Source organism: Saccopteryx bilineata, chromosome 7, assembly GCF_036850765.1.
Source record: "Saccopteryx bilineata isolate mSacBil1 chromosome 7, mSacBil1_pri_phased_curated, whole genome shotgun sequence".
Lineage (NCBI taxonomy): Eukaryota > Metazoa > Chordata > Mammalia > Chiroptera > Emballonuridae > Saccopteryx > Saccopteryx bilineata.
The window spans coordinates 13,897,115-13,924,396 of NC_089496.1; the positions used below are offsets into that span (position 1 = coordinate 13,897,115).

Sequence of the window (27,282 nt, forward strand, 5' to 3'; positions counted from 1 at the left end):
AATATTCTCTGAACCACCAAAGCATTATAGATCATTTCCATTAGTTGTTATACAACATTAGCACAGGGAGCCAACTTGAAAATGTGGTCCAGCCCTCTCTTTTATAAACAAGGAAACTGAGCCCGCAGCATCAAGCTTCTGGTAATGATAGAACTGGTACATGGGGCATGCAGGGGAGGTAGTTAGCACAGAAATAAAAAGGATAGTCAGAAAGAAGGAACTGGGAGATATGCCTGATTTATCACTACAGAAATTCCCAGTTTTATCTTTCATACAATCCATTTGTGTATACAGTAATAAAGGAAAAAGCCTCAAGGGTAAAGAATTGTCTCACCCACTCACACACAAACACACCCACAGTTTTGTTTTAATATATATGTATTAGAGCCTAAGGAAGAGCATGCATTGGAAAACTAGCGCACAGAAATGTTCCCTGATTCTCCTCCCAGCACACACCCGCTGTCCTCACTCCAGCTAAGTCAATGCAGAATGACTGTGAGGCCAAGAAATCACAGAGCTAGAAGAAAATGTTGTGTCTAAACACCCAATTAACTATACTATAATACAAATCCATATTAAGGATAATGCTATTATTTTATATATAATATTCATCATTAGATATGTTAGTATATATCTACTGTGTGCAAAACATTATGCTCAGTGTAGAGATGCTTAAGAGAACAATGCTTTCTGCTCTCAAAGACGTTCAGTTCAAGGGGGGTATACAAGAGTCAGATTGGGCATGTGCAGAACCTGAGAGGGCTGGAGTCAAAACTCTATCTTAGCACACAAAGTGGTAGAAAACATAGAATGAGCAGACTTAAAACAGTGGTACCCAACATACAGCTGTTTAACTGGCAACGTTGAAAATATAGTCCACAAAAAGTAAATGCTAGAGGAAATCCTGCAACCAGTTCAATACCAGCAGATGATAAACTAGGGAGCAAGAACTATGCTTTAGATATCTCATACCCACTGCAGACTCTAGCTGCATTTCAAGCATTATATGAGTAATAAATCTTTTCATACTATCTTTTTATAGGTATGTAGTATCATCAGTCTCAACATCTGAATCAGTTTGGGGTGGGAGGCATTGCTCCTGCTTCCACAGGGGCAACCAAAGAACAGGGTTTCATTTCTTCCTATTTTTCGTTCCTTTTTATCCCAACTTTGCGTTTCAAAGAATATTAATAAAATATTACCTATTAAATAATGTAACTACAAAAATTTCCAGCATGCTTCTATGTCTAATCTCAGGAGTTACTGTGAATATTCTAAAATTCTAAAATCTTAAATAATATATTAACAGCTTCAGCTAACTAGAGATATTTTTAAGTTTGGAGAAGTTTGCTTGAGTCTTCAGTTTTAATTGCTTTAATTCCTAATAGGTGTCTCAATTAAGAATAATCTTTTAAGCTTAGCAATTTAGTAACTTTAAATATAATTTAATATTAAGATGATAATTTATTAAATTGAATGTTGAAGAAGAATAAATAGCAAGTTGATCTTACTTAGAAAAAGTAAATTTATTCTACCTTTATCATTAATTTCTCTTTAATATTCAAATAGTTTCTCTTCCATGTTAGATATCTATATCCATTTCAATACTTGCCTAAACAAAATCCTTAGTATCTTTATCAATAAATTTAGACAAAGTATTAAATATTTTCCCTTAATGTTTATAGTTGAAACAACAGGATTTACTAGAAAATCTTTTGGGTAGCTGAAATAAAATATAAATTATTAAGTTAAAAGAACAAAGACCCCTACAAAATCACCATAATAGAATTTTAGTGTTTTTCACACATAGCATTATTATCTGAGGAAACATCAATATAACAGCAAACTTTAGTTTCTAAAAAAATTAAGTTTCCAATATACCATACCAGCTCATCTTGTCTCTTTTGATACTTCTCTTTTGCTTTATCCCTCCATTTAGCTAAGCTAATTATTATCTTCTTATAGCTGAATATCTGTTGTATCCGCAATAGTTTTTCTAAAAAAAATTTTATTAGATTACTGTACATAGTCAAAGCTGTTACCCCAAAAAAGTGTTTCATATTCTATCATGCTACTAATATGAACCAATGTTGCATTGTTTTTGTTTGATTTTAATAACATCTGAAATTACTCTTAACAGCATTAGATAGTACTCCTGAGACTTTATTAACCTGTAAACATCACCTTTTCTGTTAAAAACTGAGATGTAGCGGATATAAGAAAATGCCGGCCCTGGCCGGTTGGCTCAGTGGATAGAACATCAGCTGGCATATGGATGTTTCTGGTTTGATTCCTGGTCAGGGCACACAAAAGAAGTGACCATCAGCTTCTCTCCCCCACCCTCCCCTCTTCTCTCCCTCTTCTCTTCCCACAGTCAGTGGCTAGACTGGTTTGAGCATGGCGCCCCAGGCCCTGAGGATAGCTCTGTTGGTCCCAACACATCAGCCTCAAGTGCTAAAAATAGCTCAGTTAATTCGAGCCTTAACCCCAGACAGAGGTTGCCAGGCTGATACCAGTTGGGGTGCACACGGGATTCTATCTCACTATCTCCCCTCCTCTCACTTAAAAAAAAAAAAAAAAGAAAATATCAAGATATGTATATATCACATGGCCTGTGGTGGCACAGTGGATAGAGCATCGGCCTGAAATGCTGAGGTCCAGGGGTTTGAAACTCTGAGCTTGCCCGGTTAAGGCACATACAGCAAACAACAAGCAAGCAAAGAACAACTAAAGTGAAGTAACTATACTTCTCACTTCCCCTCCTTCCCCATCCTCCCTCTGTAAAATCAATAAATAAAATCTGTTTTAAAAAAGTTATGTATATACCATTTCTTGTTTATTTTATTTTAGACTGTATATATATTTTTTTATTTATTTTATTTTTTAGTGAGAGGAGGGAAGGCAGAGACAGACTCCTGCATGTGCTCCAATCGGGACCCAATAGGGGGTGATGCTCTGCCCATCTGGGGCCCTTGCTCTGTGGCAACTGGAGCCACTTATTAGCACTTGAGGCGAGGCCATGGAGCCATACTCAGCGCCCTGGGACAACTTGCTCTAATTGAGCCATGCCTGCAGGAGAGGAGGAGGAGGAGGAGGAGGAGAGAGAAAGAGAGAGAGAGAGAGAGAAGTGAGAGTGGGAGGGGTGGAGAAGCAGATGGGTGCTTCTCCTGTGTGCCCTGACTGGGAATCCAACTAGGACATTCACATACCTAGCCAACGCTCTACCACTGAGCCAACCAGCCAGGGCCTATCGTTTCCTTTTAAAACAAATCTGTTCTTTATTAAGTCAGAGTTTTCAAATTTATTCATAGAAATACAATCATGAAGGGCCCTGGCCAGTTGACTCAGTGGTAGAGCATCGGCCCAGCATGTGGAAGTCCTGGGTTCAATTCCCAGTCAGGGCACACAGGATAAGCACTCATCTGCTTCTTCACCCCTCCCCCTCTCGCTTCTCTCTCTCTCTCTTACTCTCTTCCCCTCCTGCAGTCATGATTTGAATAAGTGGAGCAAAGGTGGCTCCAGGCGCTGAGGATGGCTCCATGGCTGCCTCAGGTGCTAAAATGGCTCGGTTGCTGAGCAACAGGAGCAGCAACCCACATGGGCAAAGCATCACCTGGTAGGGGGCTTGCTGGGAGAATCCTAGTGAGGGCACATGCAGGAGTCTGTCTCTGTCTCCCTACCTCTCACTTAATAAGATAAAAAGAAGAAATACAATCATGAAGTAGTATTCTGGTTTAGTTAAATGCCCTCTGATCAAATAGATTGTCCCATATATTTTTTTAACCGGGGTCCAAAGCTCAAAATGTGGGGGCTAGAAAGGGCGATGATTGACAAGCCTGGGACACCATTCACAGAGCGCAGAGGCTTCTTTGCGGCAGCAGTTATTTTCCAGAAATAGAGGCCCAATCCCCTTCTGTCAAACTGTGGGAGGACCTGCTCGGACAGCAGCCAATCCAGATGAAACTATTCTCTGATTTGGAGCAGTCATAAACAAATCAGTATCTGCTGAGCTGGATAAAAACTAAGCAATAGCCTGGAGTTCTCTATCATGGATCTTAAGATCACGTACCTGCACTGTCCACTCATTACAGCTATCAAGAGTTTACTTTAAAAAATTATTTTTCTTTAAGTTTTTTTATGTTATCCGTTAAACTAAATATCTATAAAGAATACAGAGCTCTCCACAAAGAATAGTCAATAGCTATATTATACCAGCTATATATACCAGCTCTTTATTATGTAAGAATATTATATCAGCTCTTTATTATGTAAGAAAGCTCACAGTAGGTCCTTATTTATATTTATATTTGTGTGTACATCACAAAAGTAAATATAGAATTTTATTTTAAATATGCTTGTTTTCTATTACAAAAAAACAAGATAAATCTCATTAAATATTTTAAATTAGTGGCTTTCCATTTCATAATAATTCTCTAGACATAAATATAATAAAGTCTCTAGTATAAACTATGCTTAACTGCTAAGTTTTTTTATTCTTTGAATACAGGAATACAGAAAATAATTGCTACTATGTAAGAATTTACCTCTAAGTTGTTCTTTTTGATCTTTCACATGAGCGTGCCAGTGACAAAATACATATTTTTGAAGTTTAAAATTGTAGTGTTTCATTGCTTTTTCCATTTTTGCAGCCAGAATGTCATTTTTATTAACAGAATGTATTGCTATGTCTTTCCAAATGCTTCAGGCATAAAATAGAGAAAATAATGCTTTTAACGTTATAGCAACACATTATTAAATAAATTGAGAGGGAGAAAAACTAATAGCTCCTTTCCCTCAAACACTGCAGCATAGAAAGAAACTGTTACATTATTGTGAGTATGCACTGCCTTGTCCATATTTCTGAAGCCCAGAAAACTCTGAAATCCGAAAGTTTTTTTCATAACCTATGTAGAGGCAAAACTAGACATGACCTAGACTAATTTTGCATTAAAAGCGCTCTGTATCTGACACATGGCTATTCAGTCTTTCTTCACTTCACTTTGTAAGAATGTGTCTATTTCACTGTAGAAATACTAAAACATTCAAATATGTTTGGTTCCAATATGCTGCCCCAATGCCACTCAAGATGTTATATAACACACACAGTATATACAGAGATTACCTTTCTAAAATCTTTTTTAAAAAGGAATCTAAATTCCAAAATATATCTGGCTTCTAGGGTTTCAGATAAGAGAATTATAGACATGTATTTTCAACTAAGTATAAAATAAATAAATAATAAAAATGGTGGAGAATGATGAAGTGGATAAAAATCAGCATAACGGACCAGAAATGAGCTTTCTTCATAGAGACCATCGAGATAAGAACACAGAGAGAAAGAAATAAAATATAAAAATCACGTTCTTACCAAAAGTAGGTCTTTACTAAATGTCCAGTATAAAAAGTACATGCTTTTATCATCAATTCTGGAGTCATCTAAAATAAAGAAATAAAATAACAAATATTAGAAATAAGTGCAATGCACAGGCCACCTGTGGGAGGTGCACAGGACAATGAGACCAATGGCTGCGTCTGGTGTGCACAGCCCTGTGGCGGGGAGACAGAAACACATTGGAAGTACTCTACACAACATTTATATATTTTGAGATTCTATTGAATACACATATTACAAAATCACAGCTTAAAATTTTTCCATTATATTGTACTTTTTTTTCTTCACTCTCATTGAATTTATTGGGGTGACATTGGCCAACAAATCCACACAGGTTTCAAGTGCACAACTCCACACATCATCTGCACACTGCATCGTGTATTCATCACCCAGTGTCCCCACCATCACCATTTATGCCCTCATACCCTCCTTCCACCCTCTCTCTCCCAGGAACCACCACACCACTGTCTCTGTCCATGAGTTTTTACTCTTTTTTCTTTTATGCTCAATCTCTCCACTTCCTTCACTCGACCACCCAACACACACACAGCTGCCTCTGTCTATGAGTCTGTCTCTGTTTGCTTGGTGGTTCATTTTGTTCATTAGACTCCACATATGAGAGAAATTATATGGTACCTGCTTTTCTCTGACTGGCCCACCTCACCCAGCCCAGTGCTTTCCAGGTCCATTCATGCTGAACAAAGGGCAAGACATCTCTGTTCTTTACAGAGGAATAGCATTCCACTGTGCAAATGTACCACAGCTTTTCCATCCATCCATCCACCAATGGATACCCAAGCTGCCTCTAAATCCTAGGTTACCGCAAATAACACTATAATGAACATAGGGGTTCATACACTCCCCTGAATTAGTGCTTCAGGTTCCTGGGATATACTACCAGAAACAGAATCACTGGGTCATAAGGCAATTCCATTCTTAATCATTTGAGGTTACTCAACCAACAGTGTATGAAGGCTCCCTCTTCCCCACATCATTGCCAGCACTTGTTATCTGTTGATTATTGATGACAGACATTCTAACAGGCATGAGGTAAATCTCACTGTGATTTCAATTTGCATTTCTATAATGATCAGTGACATTGAGCATCTTTTCATGTCTGTTGGCCATCTACATGTCCTCTTCAGAGAAGTGTCTATTCAGGTTCCTTTTCCTTTTTTTTTTTTTTTTTTGTATTTTTCCAAAGTTGGAAACGGGGAGGCAATCAGACAGACTCCCACATGCACCCGATTGGGATCCACCTGGCACGCCCACCAGGGGGCGATGCTCTGCTCATCTGGGGCGTTGCTCTGTTGCAACCATTCTAGCACCTGAGGCAGAGGCCATAGAGCCATCCCCAGCGCCTGGGCCAACTTTGCTCCAATGGAGCCTTGGCTGCAGGAGGGGAAGAGAGAGACAGAGAGGAAGGAGAGGGGGAGGGGTAGAGAAGCAGATGGGCGCTTCTCCTGTGTGCCCTGGCCAGGAATCGAACCAGGGACTCCTGCATGCCAGGCCAACGCTCTACCACTGAGCCAACCGGCCAGGGTCCTTTTTCGTTTTTTAGTTAGATTGTTTGGGTTTTTTTGGTGTTGAGTTTTATAGGTTTTTATAAATTTTGGATATTAAACCCCCATCAGAAGTACTGGTAAATATGTTCTGCCGTTCAATGGGTTGTCTTTTGATGATGGTTTCCTTTGACATGCAACAACTTCTTAGTTTGATGCTCTCCCACCTGTTCACTCTGGTGGCTGCTGTTTTCCCCACCCAAGGAGACATATCAGAAAAAATATTGCTACAAGAAATGTCCAAGACTCAACTGTCTATGTTCGCCTTTAGAAATTTTATGGTTTTGAGTTTAACATTTAAGTCTTTAATCCATTTTGAATCCATTCTGGTGCATTGAATAAGAAAGTGGCCCAGCCTCATCCTTTTGCACATAGCCATTCAATATTCCCAACACCATTTATTGAAGAGACTATCTTTACCCCATTGTAAGTTTTTGCCTCCCTTGTCAAATATTAATTGACTATAAAGGTGTGGGTTTACTTCTGGGCTCTCTATTGTTCCATCAATCCATATGTCTGTTTTTATTCCAGTACCATGCTGTTTTGATTACCATAGCTTTGTAGTATACTTTGACATCAGGCAGTATGATTCCTCTAACTCTGTTTCTCTTTCTCTAGATCATCATTGCTATTTGGCACATGCTTTTCTACCCCTTTGCATCATCTTCAACTTCTTCCCGCAGTATCTTACAACTTTCTGAGTACAGGTGTTTTACATCCCTAGTCAAATTCATTCCTAGGTATTTTATTCTTTTTGAAGCAATTGTGAATACCTTATTTACTTAGTTTCCCCTACTAACAGTTAATTATTGTTATATAATAATGCAACTGATTTCTGAATATTTTGTATTCTGCCACTTTATTAAACTCATATATCAGTTCTAGTAGTTTTTTGGTGGAATCTTAAGGGTTCTCTACACATAGCATTATGTCATCTGCAAATAATGACAGTTCTACTCTTCCTTTCCAATTTGGATGGCTTTTATTGCTTCCTTTTGTCAGATTGCCATGGCCAGGACCTCCATTACTATGTTGAATACTATGGTGAAAGTAGGTATCCTTGTCCCATTCCTGATCCCAAAAGAAACACTTCCATATTTTGCTCATAGAGCATGATGCCGTCTGTGGGTTTGTCATATATGGCCTCTATTATGTTGAGGTATGTTCCCTCCATTTCCACCCTGTTGAGAATCTTCATCAAAAATGGGTGCTGGATTCTATCAAATGCTTTTTCTGCACATAATGACATGATCAAATGGCTTTTATCCTTCACCTTGTTTATGTGGTGAATCAGTGTCTATTGATCTACAGACACTGTACCAACCTTGCATTCCAGATTAAATTCCACTTGATCCTTTCACTGTATTGTTGATCTGGTCTACCAACATTCTGCTGATGATTTAGCATCTATGTGCATCAGGGACATCAGTCTATCATTTTCTTTCTTTGAGTGTCTTTATCTGACATTGGAATTAGGACAAAGCTGGCCTTGCAAATTGAACTTAGGAGTTTTCCCTTCTCCTTGGAATAGTTTGAGAAGAATAGGTGTCAGTTCCTTTTTGAATATTTGGTAAAATTCACCTGTGGAGCCATCTGGTCCAGGACTTTTGCTTGCTAGAAGTCTTGTAATCACTGCTTCTATTTCACTAGTTGTAATCTATTCAGATTCTCTAATTTTTCCTGATTCCATTTTGGAAGATTGAATGCTTCCAGGAATTTTCCATTTTATCCAGATTGTCCAATTTGTTGGCATACATTTGTTTGTAATATTTTCTTACAATATTATTATTTCCTTGGTGTCAGCTGTTACCTTACCTCTTTCATTTCTGATTTTATTCATTTGGGTCCTCTCTCTCTTTCTCCTGATAGATCTGATCAAAGGTTCATCAATGCTGCCCATCCCTTTAAAGAACCAGCTCTTGGTTTCATTGATTCCCTTGTGTTATCTTTTTAGATTCTATTTTATTTATTTCTGCTCTGATCTTTATCATTTCCTTCCTTGTGCTCACTTTATTCATCTTCTTCAAATTCCTTTAAGTGTAAAGTTAGATTGTTCAGTTGAGACTCCTCTGGCTTCTTCAAATAGGCCTGAAATAACATGAACTTCCCTCTCAGGACTGCCCACACTGTGTCCCATAGATTTCGGGTTGTTGAGTTCTCATTTTGATTTGTTTCAAGGTATCTTTTGATTTCTCCCTTTATCTCATTGTCAATCCACTCATTGTTCAGTAAGATGTTATTTAGTCTCTATGTCTCTGTGTGTTTTTCAGTTTTTTTCCTGATGACTGATTTCCAGCTTCTTACCATTATGGTCAGAAAAGATGCTTGATATGATTTCAGTCTTCTTAAATTTATTGAGACTTGTTTTGTATCCTAACATGTGGTCTATCCTAGAAAATGTTTCATGTACACTAGAAAAGAATGTATACTCTGCTTCCTTGGAGTAAAATGCTCTGAAGACATCAATCAAATCCATCCAATCCAGCATATCATCCAAGACTGCTGTTTTCTTGTTGATTTTCTATCTGAAAAAACTATCCATTATGCCAAAGGAGTGTTAAAACCCCCTACTCTGACTATATTGCTGCCAATCTCTCCCTTTATGTTCATCAAGATTTGTTCTACATATTTGGGTGCTCCCATGTTGGGTGCATGAACATTTACAAGGGTCATAGCCTCCTACTGGATCACTCCTTTTATCATTATGTAGTGTCCCTCCCTGACTCTTACCATAGCCCTGGCTTTAAAGTCTATTCTGTCAGACACAGTATTGCTACCTTAGCTTTCCTTCGGCATAAAATATTTTTTCCATCCTTTCACTTCCAGTTTGTGTGTATCTCCTGTTCTTAGGTGGATCTCTTATAGAAAGCATATCCATGGATCTTGTTTCCCATCCACTCAGCTAACCCATGTCTTTGAATTGGAGCATTTAAACCATTTAAATTTAAAGTGATTATTGATAGATACGTCTATATTGCCATTTTATTTTTTAACTATGTTCCTCTTTTTCCTTTCTTCTTCTCTTTTACCTTCTTCTTCTTCTTCTTAAAGCAGGCCCTTTAATATTTCTCTTTTTTTACAGAGACAGAGAGATAGAGAGAGGGACAGATAGAGAAAGACAGAAAGGGGGAGGGATGAGAAGCATCAATTCTTTGTTGCAGCACCTTAATTGTTCATTGATTGTTTTCTCATATGTGCCTTGACTAGAGGGCTACAGCAGAGCAAGTGACCCCTTGCTCCAGTCAGCAACCTTTGGGCTCAAGCCAGCGACCACGGGGTCATGTCTATAATCCCAAGCTCAAGCCAGCGACATCAGGATTTCAAACCGGGTCCTCTGTGTCCCAGTCTAATGCTCTATCCACTACAGCATCACCTGGTTAGGCTAATATTTCTTGTAATACTAGTTTGTTAGTAATAAACTCCTTTAGCTTCTTCCTGTCTGAGAAGCTCCCTTTTTCTCCTTCAATTTTCAATGACAGTCTTGTTGGGTAAAGTAGTCTCGGTTGTTGCTCATCACTTTGAACATTTTATTATATTGTATTTACTTTAAAGCATTTTAAGGTAAGTACTATAGCATTATTATTATCAGCTATATTGAATGGATTATAGAGATCTGGGTCTGCTGGTCACTATGTCACTATTAAATTGAATTATTTTGCCTTCTCAAGAGTATACAATGAGATTTTTCTTTTTAAAAAAATCATACAGTGGGCCTGACTGGTGGTGGCACAGTGGAAAGAGTGTCAACCTGGAACACTGAAGTCACCATTTCAAAACCTAAGGTCACTGGCTTGAGCTCAGGGTCATCAGCTCAATCCCAAGGTCACCAACTCAATATCAAAGTTACCAGCTCAAGCTCAGGGACCCCAGCTCCAGCATGGGGTTGCCAGCTTGAGCATGGGGTCACCAACCCTATCCTGAGATTGCAGTTTGACCCTGAGGTCACAAGTTCAATCCCCAGTCAAGACACATAGGAGAAGTAATCAATGCACAACTAAGTGGAACAATGAGTTGATGCTTCTCTCTCTCTCTCTCTCTCTCTCTCTCTCTCTTCCTTCTTCTTCTATCTCTCTCAAAATAAATTTTCTTTAATTTTAAAAAAAGCATACAGAAATGCCTCAATTATTAAGCAAAAATAGGAAACCACATAAAGTAGAAATCTAAACTGAGAAATATGCTGAAAAAGATGCAAATTTATCCCTTGCAACTATCCACAATAATACATATTAATATGTGAGAACAGCTAAGGATTACTGAAATTGTCTGTACCTCCTATCCATTCTTTAATATATTAACACAGTTAATATATGCACATGACTACTGTAAAAAGCTAATGGTTTATGTTTTCTCTTACATTTTTGGCACCCTCTTTACCATATAAATACACAAACAAGTGATGTCAGAGAAATGGCGCCATAAGGAGTGATACCGATAAATCTCCCAAAAAAATTCAACAAGATCTTCAACCAAAGACAGAAAAATCTATCCTTGGAGCCTCCAGCAGTTCTACACTAAATGCAAAGGTATGATCGAGCGAAAAATTGACTAAATATATAATCAACCCCAAAGGAAATAAGACAGAGGAAGAAACACTCTACCTTCCTCATTAACCTAAATAAGGGCTGCTTACACTGGGAACTGAGAGTATAGGAACTGAGGCGGGCATAGGGTATGAATAGTACCAGGCTGCAGCACAAACGTCGGAACCAGGCTGTGGCACGGACATCCAAGCCAAGGAAAAACTGTGTTTGTGGCAACCCAGTCAACACAAGCTAATGCTCGCGCCAAATCCAGAGAAAGAAAAACAAGGGGGGCAGCCATCTGCCCCAATCTCCTGGTCGGTGCCGGCAGATAGTGTGCGAAAGATTCCTCCTAGAGCCCCAGGAGTGGGCGCCCGTGTAACCGGACAGAGGGTTAGAGTCAGAGGCCTTTGTGTGGGCCGAAACCGGAGTCTCATGGTCGCCCCTGCACCCTGAAAAGCGGCACACGAGGAGTGAGCGGGAGCAAAATTCCTTACGCTTGAACTTTTCCGTGCGGGCAGGGCACCTCACCCGGAGAGAGAGGCAGCCAACCTGATCTCCTGGTTGGAGAACACGGATAGTGGGTGAGAGATTCCCCTGGGAGTGGGCGCCCGTATTCCCAGACAGAGGGGAAGAGTCAGAGGCCTTTACGTGGGTCAAATCTGGAGTCTCAGGGTCGCCCCTGCACCCTGAAAAAGCGGTGTGCAGGGAGTGAGCGGGAGCGAAATTCCCAACGCTGGAACTTCTCCCGGCGGGCAGGGCACATCACCCAGGGCGAGAGGCAGCCGGCCCTATATCCTGGTCAGCAAGCATGGATAGTGGGCGAGAGATTCCCCCAGGAGTGGGTGCCCGTGTTCCCAGACAGAGGGGCAGAGTCAGAGGCCTTTACGTGGGCTGTGACCAGAGTCTCAGTGTCACTGACCCTGCACCCTGAAGAGCAGCGCGTGAAAGCGAGATTCCCTACACTTGAACTTCTCCAGGCGGGTGGGGCGCCTCACCCAGCCATACAAGCTAACAGACCTGTGAAGGATTAGCTTAACCCACAGACTGCTTGCCTTCCAACTGACCTATGCGACCCTAACTGACAAGATCTCTCTCAGGTCAGCGATCTAAGACAAGAGGGGAGATATTTTTTAGTACCTCTTGTTATGCTATGCACATAGGGTTAGGGGCAACCTCTGATTGGCAGAGCTTGCATACTCAGGGCTATATGTTAAAAAGAGGAATTTGGCAGCTTGTAAGTCCTCCTGCTTTGCAAACAGTGACTAGGGCATCTTCTACCCAGCCAAAACAAGTTACAAAGTGCCAAAAACCTGGGGAAAGGGATCCCATAGAGTGCTGGGGCATTCGGGACGTGCCCAGAGGCACATAGAAAGGCACCTTGAAAACAAGTGGCTCCCAGCCCGCCTGATTATGCTAGCGACTCTGACTGATTGAGCCTTACCCAGAGCCCTGCGCTGAGTGGGAATAAAGTGGGGATTTCCCAGCTCTTTGAGCTCTTACTCTCTCAAACTTTGGGCAGTGGTTCTCAACCTTTCTAATGCCATGACCCTGCAATACAGTTCCTCATGTTGCGGTGACCCCAAACCAAAAAATAATTTTGGTGGCTACTTCATAACTAATTTTGCTACAGTTATGATTCGGAATGTAAATACCTGATATGCATTATGTATTTTCCAATGGCTTTAGGTGACCCCGCCGGGGTCACAACCCACAGGTTGAGAACCGCTGCTCTAGGCAGAGGCAGCAGCAACCCACCCCATAGCTGGATCATCAGGCTGCTAATTCAGGAAGGAAAGAGTAGGAGAGAGGCTCCAGGAAAATGGACTCTCTCATTGTCGGAGCCTGCAAATACTAATGAGCCTCAACTGCCAACGAGACTGAAGCCCAATATATGACATCGCCATAGAGACTTATCAACTGCAAACCTCTACCTAAACATGCCACAGGGGCAGAACCCGGGGTACAGAGTCACCGACCAGGAAGAGAGAGAGAAAAGAAAGAGCAAGAAGCTAACCTCTCAAAATCAAGAATAATCCACAGACTTTATAACCTATCCCATTTTATTATGTTTGTTTGTTTCTCTTATCCTCTTGTCTTGATTATTTTATTCCTTTTCCAATTTGGTCATTTAACTCTCTGTCGGTCTTACTCTCTCCTGTCCTTGAACTACACTACCCAGAAGTGTTACATCTCCCATTATCTTTCCTGTCCTCTTCCTTTCTCTCTATGAGGGCTGCACTCCAAAACCCTTAACTCTCACTTTCTCTCCTGTTGTTCTTTTTTCTTCTTTTTGTGTTTTCTTCTTTCTTTTTTTCTCCCTCTATATTAGTTTCTCCTTTTCTCCTTTACATTTCCTCTCATTCAATCCTCAATCACAAAAAAATTATTTTATTTGGGACTCAAATTTTTCTTTCTGGCACTTTGGGGGTTTTTTACTTCACTTTTTTAACTCACTAGCAGTGCTCCCAACCCTGGCTCTCCATTTTATCTAGTTTTTGCTCCACTAAATAAAATAGTAATTTTTAATTTTTTTTCCATTTTTCCTGTTTCCCTCTTATTCCTCTCATTACATCTCTTAGTTAACCATCACCTAAAAGCAAATCATTTTATTCTTAACCCAAATTTTTTCCTTTTTTGCATTTTGTGGGTTCATACCCCCTTTTTTTGCCCCTTTATCACTTCTCCCCAATGCAGGCCCTCCATTATAGGTAGTTTTTGTTCTATTTAGCACAATATAATTCACAGTTCACCACAAGATTTTCTCAAGAAGGAGGGGAGAGGAGAGGAGTGGGAAAAAAAGAAAAATAATAACTTTTTTAATTTTTGTAAACTTTTTATTCTTTATTAATTCTCATTAGTACTATCAACAAAACTACCCTCAGATGCCATTAAGGAAAAGGAAATCGAATATCATGGATACAAAAGACAGAGAGGTAGCACAGATAGATGAGGAAAAATCTATGGTGAAAAAATTTAATAGATTGGAAACCTTAGAGCTAAATGACACAGAATTTAAAATAGAAATCCTAAAAATATTCAGAGATATACAAGAAAACACAGAAAGGCAATTTAGGGAGCTCAGAAAACAACTCAACAAACACAAAGAATATATTACCATGGAAATTGAAACTATAAAAACAAATCAAACAGAGATGAAAAACTCAATTCACGAGCTGAAAAATGAGGTAACAAGCTTAGCTAATAGAACAGGCCAGATAGAAGGTAGGATTAGTGAAATAGAAGACAAGCAACTTGAAGCAAAATGGAGAGAAGAAGAAAGAGACTCAAAAATTTTAAAAAAATGAGAAAGCCCTACAGGAATTGTCTGACTCCATCAAAAAGAATAACATAAGAATAACAGCTATATCAGAGGGAGAAGAGAGAGAAAATGGAATGGAGAACATATTCAAACAAATAATAGATGAGAACTTCCCAAGCCTGTGGAAAGAACTAAAGCCTCAAATTCAAGAAGCAAACAGATCTCCAAGTTTTCTTAACCCCAACAAACCTACTCCAAGGCACATCATAATCAAATTGGCACAAACCAACGACAAAGAAAAAATTCTCAAGGCAGCCAGGGAAAAGAAAAATATAACATATAAAGAAGGCAAATTAGATTATCATCAGATTTCTCAACAGAAACTTTACAAGCTAGAAGAGAGTGGACCCCAATATTTAAAGTCCTGAAAGAGAGGAACTTTCAGCCAAGAATACTACATCCATCAAAGCTATCCTTCAAATACGAAAGAGAAATAAAAACATTCACAGATACAAAAAAGATGAGGAAATTTATCATCAGAAAACCCCCACTCCAGGAATTACTAAAGGGGGTTTTCTAACCAGATACAAAGAACAAAACAAAACAAAACCAAAAGTAAAAGCTCCACCAAGAAAACCATAAAACCAAATTTAAACTGTGACAGCAAAAACAAAAAAAAAAAAAAGAGGAGAGAACAGAAATTAAGAGTAGCAAAGGATGATGGAGTACAGAAGTACTCACAAGATAGTGTATTACAATGAACAGGGTAAGAACACTTTTCATTACTTAATGGTAACCACCCTTGAAAAAACCACCACAGAAGCACATGATTTAAAAAAGATAGCAACAGAGGAAAGAAGTATGGAACAAACAAAAACAAAAGATAGAAAAACAAAAGAGAAGAATCAAACAAGACACAAAACTGACAGAAAGCAATGTATATAATGGCAATAAGGAACCCACAAGTATCAATAATTACACTAAATGTAAACAGATTAAACTCACCAATAGAAATGCACAGAGTAGCAGAGTGGATTAAAAAAGAAAATCCAACTGTATGCTGCCTACCAGAAACTAATCTAAGCAACAAGGATAAAAACAAATTCAAAGTGAAAAGCTGGAAAACAATACTCCAAGCAAATAACATCCAAAAAAAAGTGCCATAGCAATACTCATATCTGATAGTGCTGACTACAAGACAGCAAAAGTACTCAGAGACAAAAATGATCATTCATAATGATCAAGGGCTGCAGAATCAAGAAGACATAACAATTCTTAATATATATGCACCAAACCAAGGAGCACCAAAATATATAAGACAGCTACTTATTGACCTTAAAACAAAACCTGACAAAAATACAATACTTGGAGACCTCAATAAACCACTGATGACTCTAGATCGGTCATTCAAACAGAGAATCAATAAAGATATACTGGTCTTAAACAAAACACTAGAGCACCTGGATATGATAGACATCTATAGGACATTTCATCCCAAAGTGAGAAGTATACATTTTCTCCAGTGTACATGGATCATTCTCAAGAATTGACCATATGTTGGGCCACAAAAACAACATCAGCAAATTCAGAAAAATCGAAGTTGTACCAAGCATATTTTCTGATCATAAAGCCTTGAAACTAGAATTCAACTGCAAAAAAGAGGGAAAAACCCACAAAAATGTGGAAACTAAACAACATACTTTTAAAAAATGAATGAGTCAAAGAAGAAATAAGCACAGAGATCAAAAGATATATACAGACAAATGAAAATGACAATACGACATATCAGAATCTATGGGATGCAGCAAAAGCAGTGATAAGAGGGAAGTTCATATCACTTCAGGCCTATATGAATAAACAAGAAAGAGCCCAAGTGAACCACTTAACTTCACACCTTAGGAAACTGGAAAAAAAGAACAAAAACAACCCAAAACCAGCCAAAGAAAGGAGATAATAAAAATCAGAGCAGAAATAAATGAAATAGAGAACAGAAAAACTATAGAAAAAATTAATAGAACAAGGAGTTGTTTCTTTGAAAAGATCAACAAAATTGACAAACCCCTAGCAAGACTTACCAAGAAAAAAAGAGAAAGAACTCATATAAACAAAATCCAAAATGAAAGAGGAGAAATCCCCACGGATATCATAAATATACAAAGAATTATTGTAGAATACTATGAAAAATTTTATGCCACTAAATTCAACAACCTAGAAGAAATGGATAAATTCCTAGAACAATACAACCTTCCTAGACTGAGTCAAGAAGAAGCAGAAACTGACTACAAGACAGCAAAAGTACTCAGAGACAAAAATGGTCATTTCATAATGATTAAGGGGATGCTGAATCAAGAAGACATAACAATCCTTAATATATATACACCAAACCAAGGAGCACCAAAATATATAAGACAGCTACTTATTGACCTAAAAACAAAAACTGACAAAAATTCAATCATAGTTGGAGACCTCAATACACCGCTGACAGCTCTAGATCGGTCATCCATACAGAAAATCAATAAAGATATAGTGGCCTTCAACAAAACACTAGAGAACCTGGATATGGTAGACATCTAAGGACACTTCATCCCAAAGTGACAGAGTATACATTTTTCTCTAGTGTACATGAAACATTCTCAAGAATTGACCATATGTTAGGCCATAAAAATAACATCAGCAAAAGCAGTGATAAGAGGGAAGTTCATATCACTTCAGGCCTATATGAACAAACAAGAGAGTGCCCAAGTGAACCACTTAACTTCACACCTTAAGGAACTAGAAAAAGAAGAACAAAGACAACCCAAAACCAGCCAAAGAAAGGAGATAATAAAAATCAGAGCAGAAATAAATGAAATAGAGAACAGAAAAACTATAGAAAAAATTAATAAAACAAGGAGCTGATTTTTTGAAAAGATCAACAAAATTGAAAAACCCTTGGCAAGACTTACCAAGGAAAAAAGAGAAAGAACTCATATAAACAAAATCCAAAATGAAAGAGGAGAAATCACCACGGATATCATAAATATACAAAGAATTATTGTAGAATACTATGAAAAACTTTATGCCACTAAATTCAACAATCTAGAAGAAATGGATAAATTCCTAGAACAATACAACCTGCCTAGACTGAGTCAAGAAGAAGCAGAAAGCCTAAACAGACCAATTAGTAGGGAAGAAATAGAAAAAACTATTAAAAACCTCCCCAAAAATAAAAGTCCAGGCCCAGACGGTTATACTAGTGAATTCTATCAAACATTCAAAGAAGACTTGGTTCCTATTCTACTCAAAGTCTTCCAAAAAATTGAAAAAGAAGCAATACTTCCAAACACATTTTATGAGGCCAACATAACCCTCATACCGAAACCGGGCAAGGACAGCACAAAAAAAGAAAGCTACAGACCAATATCTCTAATGAATACAGATGCTAAAATACTAAACAAAATACTGGCAAATTGAATACAATAACATATTAAAAAAATATACATCATGATCAAGTGGGATTCATCCCAGAATCTCAAGGATGGTTCAACATACGTAAAACGGTTAACGTAATACACCATATCAACAAAACAAAGAACAAAAACCACATGATCTTATCAATAGATGCAGAAAAGGCATTCGATAAAATACAGCACAATTTTATTTGACTCTCAACAAAATGGGTATAGAAGAAAAATATCTCAACATGATAAAGGCCATATATGATAAACCATCAGCTAACATCATATTAAATGGCACAAAACTGAAGGCTTTCCCCCTTAAATCTGGAACAAGACAGGGTTGTCTCTCCACTCTTATTTAATGTGGTAGTAGAGGTTCTAGCCAGAGCAATCAGACAAGACAAAGAAATAAAAGGCATCCATATCGGAAAAGAAGAAGTAAAGATATCACTTTTTGCAGATGATATGATCCTATACATTGAAAACCCCAAAGAATCTACAAAAAGACTACTAGAAACAATAAGTCAGTACAGTAAGGTTGCAGGATACAAAATTAACATACAAAAGTCCATAGCCTTTCTATATGCCAACAATGAAACATTTGAGAACGAACTCAAAAGAATAATCCCCTTCACGATTACAAAAAAATAAAATAAAATACCTAGGAATAAACATAACAAAGAATGTAAAGGACCTATATAATAAAAACTACAAACCATTGTTAAGGGAAATCGAAAAAGATACAATGAGATGGAAGAATATTCCTTGTTCTTGGATAGGAAGAATAAATATAATCAAGATGGCCATATTACCCAAAGCAATATACAAATTTAATGCAATTCCCATCAAAATTCCAATTACATTTTTTAAAGAAATGGAACAAAATATCACCAGATTTATATGGAACTATAAAAAAAACCCAAATAGCCTGACCAGGCGGTGGCGCAGTGGATAGAGTGTCAGACTGGGATGCTGAAGGACCCAGGTTCAAGACCCTGGGGTTGCCAGCTTGAGCGCGGGCTCATCTGGCTTGAACAAAAAGCTCACTAGCATGGACCAAACGTCACTGGCTCGAGCGGGGGTTACTCAGTCTGCTGAAGGCCCACAGTCATGGCACATATGAGAAAGCAATCAATGAACAACTATGGTGTCACAACGAAAAACTGATAATTGATGCTTCTCATCTCTCTCTGTTCTTGTCTGTCTGTCCCTATGTATCCTTCTATCTGACTCTCTCTCTGTCCCTGTAAAAAAAAAAAAAAAGTATGGAAAAAACCCCGAATAGCCAAAGCAATCCTAAGGAAAAAGAATGAAGCTGGGGCATTACAATACCTGATTTCAAACTATATTATAGAGCCACAACAATCAAAACAGCATGGTATTGGCAGAAAAATAGACACTCAGACCAATGGAACAGAATAGAAAACCCAGAAATAAAACCACATATATATGGTCAGATAATTTTTGATAAAGGGGCCAACAACACACAATGGAGAAAAGAAAGCCTCTTCAACAAATGGTGCTGGGAAAACTGGAAAGCCACATGCAAAAGAATGAAACTGGACTACAGTTTGTCCCCTTGTACTAAAATTAATTCAAAATGGATCAAAGACCTAAATATAAGACCAGAAACAATAAAGCACATAGAAGAAGACATAGGTTCTAAACTCATGGACCTTGGTTTTAAAGAGCATTTTATGAATTTGACTCCAAAGGCAAGGGAAGTGAAGGCAAAAATTAATGCATGGTGCTACATCAGACTAAGAAGTTTTTGCTCAGCAAGAGAAACTGACAACAAAATAAACAGACAGCCAACTATATGGGAAATTATATTTTCAAACAACAGATCAGATAAGGGCCTAATGTCCAAAATATACAAAGAACTCATAAAACTCAACAACAAACAATCCAATAAAAAAATGGGAAGAGGACATGAACAGACACGTCTCCCAAGAAGAAATACAAATGGCCAACAGATATATGAAAAGATGCTCATCTTCATTAGTTATTAGAGAAATGCAAATCAAAACTGCAATGAGATACCACCTCACACCTGTTAGATTAGCTATTATTAACAAGACAGGTAATAGCAAATGTTGGAGAGGCTGTGGAGAAAAAGGAACCCTCATTCACTGTTGGTGGGAATGTAAAGTAGTACAACCATTATGGAAGAAAGTATGGTGGTTCCTCAAAAAACTGAAAATAAAACTACCTTATGACCCAGCAATCCCTCCCTCTACTGGGTATATACCCCCAAAACTCAGAAACATTGATACGTAAAGACACATGCAGCCCCATGTTCATTGCAGCATTGTTCACAGTGGCCAAGACATGGAAACAACCAAAAAGCCCTTCAATAGAAGACTGGATAAAGAAGATGTGTCACATATACACTATAGAATACTACTCAGCCATAAGAAATGATGACATTGAATCATTTACAACAAAATGGTGGAATCTTGATAACATTATATGGAGTGAAATAAGTAAATCAGAAAAAAAACAAGAATTGCATTATTCCATATGTAGGTGGGACATAAAAACGAGGCTAAGAGACATTGATAAGATTGTGGTGGTTGAGGGGGGAGGGGAGAGGGAGGGGCACAAAGAAAACTAGATAGAAGGTGACGGAGGACAATCTGACTTTGGGTGATGGGTATGCAACATAATTGATCGACAAGATAACCTGGACATGTTTTCTTTGAACATATGTACCCTGATTTATTGATGTCACCCTAGTAAAACTGATAAAAAAAAAGAAAATAAATAAATAAATACACAAACACATGGTCACATCTAATTGGTATAAAGATATTTGATTCAAATCTATTCCAACTGCCCAGAATTCTGAATTCTACTTTTCTAAGGCAACCATTTTACACCTCATTGCACATTGCTATAAATCTTTGTTAATAGATACAGTGAACACATGTTAATCATGGATTTATTTCAGGCATACAACAGAAACCCTTGGGCCCCTAATAGTCTACTTCATGTTCAATGACATTTGGAAATCTCACTTGTGATGGAATTATATGCAAATTATTCTTATGGTGAGGAAGAATGTAAATCACTGAAGTTATCCTTTACTAAATTCTACTAAATTCTGATTTTGGGTGGTGAGATTGGGGGGAATCCAAGTGAGTAGAGTAAGAATACAAAACCAAAAAAGCAAGGAGGTGACAGAGGCCATGACAATTTCATCTACATTATTATTTTTCAGCTCTGCTGTTGGTCTCTCAATTTCTTAAACCCAAACTTCTCTTTAGAAGACACACACACACATACACACACATACACACACACACACACAATAAATGGCATAGTTCATAATATATGAATATATTACACAATCAAATGAATAGTTCAAAACATTATGGTAATATTGACTTTGAAAAGAAAAATTATAATTAAGCCCGTAACATTTAAACTTGACTTTGCTAGTGCTCACTTCGGCAGCACATATACTAAACTTGACTTTTCTAATCTTGATCAACTCTAAATCTACATAAAAATATTGTTTCTAGTCTATTTTGTGTTTGTTATTGTAATATTTCCTTCTTTTAGTAGTTCTTTCCCTAAATTCTTGTTTTATAATTTCACATATATTGTTCTCCCAGTTAAAACAAAAACAAAACACTAATTAAAATAATTATGATTCTTTTCTCACTGTTACCATCCTCTTATTTTCTTCACAGAGAAGCGCAGTTCTAAAAGAGCATATAAAAGGGACTGGCCTCAGCAAGAGCACCAGGCCAGTGATGCCCCATTCCCAATGTGGGTCTGGACACGTGTCAGCTCTGGGGCAGCTCAGCAGTGTGACTGGTCAGTCTAACCATCAGTCACATGCCACTACACTGAGTAGCATGGTTTTACTCCCAGTGCTCAATGTTTTTCCCCTGACCTCCAGCAACATGCTTTCTACTCTTCATAGCCGTTGTACTATATTGGTTAACTGCTTGTGACTGGAAAGTATTCTCTGACCTTCTTCTTCCAGCTGGCAGTGCACTGCATAGAGTAGGAGCTCCACAAATATGCCAACTGATTGAATTAGACAACTGTCATGATGCAGGTCAATTCTTTGCCATTTGGCCACTATAAATGGAGGTTAAAGGATTCAAACAACTTTGTGGGAAAGTTGCTGGATAAAAATGCACCTCGGTGTTTGTCTAGAGGAACCTTAGAGTGCAAGCCTGTCTCCAGGCCCTCACAAACCACTCACGCCCATTTCCTACAAGGGTGGCAGCACACAGGCACCTACTGTTTATAACAGAAGAGAGGGAGAAACAGAGGGAGGTGCAGCTTCGTATGATTTCTGAGAGTCCAACTATATTGTAAGATTACTTTTGAGTCTGGAAATTAAAGAGAAAATTCTGCCACAGGAGATGGTTTCTAATGATAGAGTGTCAATGTTGAAGTAGTAAATTAGTTGTAAAATAATTTTTTCAACATTTACAATTTGACATTTTTCTTTCTTTTTTTAAGCACATGGTCCCTTCTCCAAAGGTTGATTAGTCACCTATGAAACTTTTAACTACCCATGCTACTCCCCACCTTCCTTAAGGGTCCCTCTCTCCCACCCTCTCTAGGCATTACCACTATGATGAATCACCATTACTACTAAGGGTATACTTGTACACTGGGGACAGAAAAATGTGAAAACTCTCTGTATTAAGCTGAGTTCCAACAGGATACAATTAGATTCAGTGAGAATATATTCAACCTAACACCCAACTTTCAAGGAAACATTTTTTTATAGCTGGAAGAAAAAAAAGTGAAAAGAATATTATTTCTTTTTTAAAAGATACTAGACATAACATAATTACAACTTAGTCTTTTTTTAAGAAAAATTAAAAAAAAATTTTTTTTTTTAATTTATTGATTGTTATGAAAGACAAAGGGAGGGAGAGAGAGAGACAGGAACATTAATCTGTTCCTGTATGTGCCCTGACCAAGAATCAAACTAGCAACCTTTGCACTTCAGGACAATATTCTAACCAACCGAGCTATCTGGCTAGGATACAACTTATTCTTAAAAAATACTTTATTTTTGCCCTGGCCAGTTGGATCAGCGGTAGAGCATCAACCCGACATGTGGAAGTCCTGGTTCTATTCCCAGTCAGGGCACACAGGAGAAACACTCATCCGCTTTCCCCTTTCCTATCTCTCTATTTCTCTCTTCCCTCCCACAGCCAAGACTCCACTGGAGCAAAGTTGGCACAGGCCCTGAGGATGGCTCCATAGCCTCTGCCTCAGGTGCTAGAATGGCTTCAGCCCCAATGGAGCAATGTCCCAGATGGGCAGAGCATCGCCCCCTGGTGGGTATGCTGGGTGGATCCAGGTCAGGTGCATGCAGGAGTCAGTCTGACTGCCTCCCTGCTTCTAACTTCAAAAAAATACAAAAAATTAAAATTAAAAAAGTACTTTATTTTTAAATTTTCAAACTTACAGAGAAGTAGAATGAACACCTGGTACCTATAGTCTACAGTTAACATTGTCAACATTTTCCCATACTTACTTCCTCTATTTTGAAGTATATAAAAAATATAGATCATGACATTTCATCTCTAGAGGCGTTTAGTATGTTTCTATGCGCATTTTCTTCACAACTACAATTACATGATCCCACCTTAGATGATTAATAATAATTGTTTAATATCATCTAATATCCACTCCATATCCCAATCTCTGGAATGGTTCCCCCCAAATGTGCTATATTTTTATGTTCAAACTAGGATCTAAACAAGGGTCACATATTTGCATTGACAACTCAGTTTATGTAAGGAATTTCCTGCCTTTTTTCTTCATTGTCCTTTTCTGACTTTTTCAACATTTAATGACTATTAGGAGCAAGGAAAGGATGGTCCCAACCTAAATCTAATGAATTCAGTTATCTGAGCACCTCTAATAAATTTTTAAAGAAAAGTTCTAGTAGTCAACTTAGATATTTTTGTTTTGAATTTGTTTTGACAAGAGGAAGGGATTTTCTTCTGTCCTCTGGAAGAATGACTAGTATGAGGGAGGGCCACATGTCATCCGTCTTAGCCACGTGGAGTGGGGCTCTGAGCCTTAAGGAAGAAGATGCTGCAGACAAAACCCAAAAGAACTGCTCGCTGAGGCACCGGGCACCATCTGTGCAACTCAGGTAGGGAAAGCATGTCCTCCTTCTGCAGTGCCACACAGCACAGTGCCATGTCGTGCGACCTCAAATTTTAAAAATTTGAAATAATGTAATAAAAAGATTAGTCTTACATTGTGACAAATTTCGAAATCCAATCGCTCAAATTAACATTTTATCCAGAAGCACTTCATTTCATAGGTGGTAGCAAAATCAATTGAAAGTTCTAAGTTCTTGGTACTACTTTGGCAGGTAAACAAATTTGGTTTTAGATACGAGTTTGACTTAGAAGTCTTTAGAAAAGTGTTTTTGTCAGCATGATCTCTAGGTATGGTTTGAGTAGAGCAAAGAGTCCAGAGAACAGAGCACTGTTTTGGCATCTTACGGATTTGTGGTTGCAGAAGCCTGGCTCAGTTAGACATTGGAGCTCTTAGAAAATCTAGAGCAGCCAAGTTCAGGCTCCACCTTCAGATGGCTTCAGAGGTTTGGGACAGAGACACTACTGAGGAATTGCTGAATTCATGTGAGATAGGTTTGGGATTCCCAGAAATAACTGGTTGGAATTTTAAAGAGAAACCAATCTCCTATATTATGAAGACAAGCTAGAGGAAGTGAAATTTGGAATGTTACTATGAATACTGTTCTACTTGTATCCCAAGTTTATGAGAACTGGGGAAATTTTGTAATAAATAAAAAGATAATGAAATAAAATTAGAAATCATGAATTCTAACTTACAGAATTTATGGATCTTTAATGTGAGTAGTAATCTGACCCATTAATTTTCAACTTTGTAAAACATGGTGCATATATTATATGAGAAAATAAATATATTTAAATAAAACTTGTAGAAAAATGTTTAATTCTATAATATTTGAGGTACCTAGTATAATATTGGGAACCTGGTAAGACTCAAATGAAAAATAAATGTAAATTGTTCATTACCACTAAACTGGCATTACAAGAAATGTTAAAGGGAATTTATTAAGTGGAAAAGGCCTAAATGAGAAATAAGAAAATATAGGAAAGAAAAAAAAAATCTCACTAGTAAAGTCAAACATATAGTAAAGGTAGTAGACAACCACTTATAAAACTAGTATGAAAACAATTAAAATTTTAATAAATACATACTTATCAATAATTACTTTAACTATAAATGAACCAAGTGCTCCATTCAAAAGATACAGGGTGACTTGAATGGATTTAAAAACAAGGCTTTTACATATGCTGCCTATATGAAATTCACTTCAGATAAAAAGATACATACAGACTGAAAGTAAAGGGATAGAAAAAGATATTTCATGAAAATAAAAAAAGTTTTAAAGCTGAGATAGCAATACTTATAGCAAACAAAATAGACCTTGAAATAAAGGCTATAACACTCTTGTCTCTACAAAGAAGGACCCAGAAATTCCACTTCTGGGTGTTTATCTGAAGAAAATAAAACAATAATTTGAAAAGATATATGCACCTCTCTGTTCACTGAAGCATAATTTACAATAAGCATGATATGGAAGCAACACACTGGAATATTACTCAGCCATGAAAAAGAATGAAATCTTGCCATTTACATTGACAACATGGATGGACCGAGGATATTATACTAAGTGCAGTAAGTCAGAGAAAGACAAATACTGCATCATTTTACTTATATGTGGAATCTAAAAAAACTAAACAAATAAACAAAACAGACTCATAGAAACAAAAAAATTGGTTATTGCCAGAGGGTGGGGATATAGACAAAAAGGTGAAGAGGACTAAGAAGTACAAGGGTTTTTTCTGTTCTTTTTTTAAGTTTTTCTTTTTTGTTTTCTTATCAAATGAAACAGAGGCAGGGAGGTGGAGAGACAGACTCCAGCATGTTCCCCAACTGGGATCTACCCAGCAAGCCCCATCTGGGGCTGATGCTGTGCCCATCTGGGGCTGCTGCTCTGTTGCTAGGCAATCAAGCTATTTCAGTGCCTGAGGAGCCATCCTCAGTGCCCAGGGCCAATTTGCTCATTTGAACCTTGGCTGCAGGAGAGGAAGAGAGAGAGAGAAGGGGTGGGTAAAGAAGCAGATGGTCACTTATCCTGTGTGCCCTGACTGGGATCGAACCCAGAACTTCCACATGCTGGGCCGATGCTCTGCTGAAAAAACTGGCTAGGGCTAAGAGGTACAAGCTTATACTTAGAACATAAATAAGTCACAGGGTTATAAAGTATAGCAGAGGGAATACAATCAATAATATCACAATAACTTTGTACGGTGACAGATGGATACTGGACTTTTCATGGTGATCACTTTGTAAGGTAAACAAATGTCAAATCACTATGTTGTACATCTGAAATTAATATAATATTGTATGTCAACTATACTTTAATTAAAAAGCTTTGCGGCCCTGGCCGGTTGGCTCAGCAGTAGAGCGTTGGCCTGGCGTGCGGGGGACCCGGGTTCGATTCCCGGCCAGGGCACATGGGAGAAGCGCCCATTTGCTTCTCCACCCCCACCCCCTCCTTTCTCTCTGTCTCTCTTCCCCTCCCGCAGCCAAGGCTCCATTGGAGCAAGGATAACCTGGGCGCTGGGGATGGCTCCTTGGCCTCTGCCCCAGGCGCTAGAGTGGCTCTGGTCGCGGCAGAGCGATGCCCCGGAGGGGCAGAGCATCGCCCCCTGGTGGGCAGAGCGTCGCCCCTGGTGGGCGTGCCAGGTGGATCCTGGTCAGGCGCATGCGGGAGTCTGTCCGACTGTCTCTCCCCGTTTCCAGCTTCAGAAAGAATAAAAAATTTAAAAAAAAAAAAAAAAGCTTTGCATTCCAGGATGAAAAAATATAAATGTAAATCATTAATTTCATATGATAATTGTGGGATTTTAGCATATTATAACAATTTTTCTTCTGCTAAGCAATTCCTTTTCTTGCTCAGTTAACTCTTGAATCAAGAAATTATATATTCAGCCTTGACCAGGTAACTCAGTCTGTTAGTACATTGTCCCCACATGTCGAGGTTGTGGATTCA

General features: G+C 38.2%; 1 protein-coding gene across 1 annotated transcript in view; it reads right to left on the bottom strand.

Annotated features, from left to right (window-relative positions):
• The window catches only part of FBXL13 (F-box and leucine rich repeat protein 13), a 327,926-nt gene that overhangs the window by 267,311 nt on the left and 33,333 nt on the right, over nt 1-27,282 (bottom strand). Inside the window, exons 4-6 of the mRNA XM_066240027.1 lie at nt 5,369-5,436; nt 4,545-4,699; nt 1,887-1,996 (exon numbers count right to left, since the gene is read on the bottom strand). Coding sequence (XP_066096124.1) covers nt 1,887-1,996; nt 4,545-4,699; nt 5,369-5,436 — 333 coding nt within the window. The remainder of the gene's footprint in view (nt 1-1,886; nt 1,997-4,544; nt 4,700-5,368; nt 5,437-27,282) is intronic.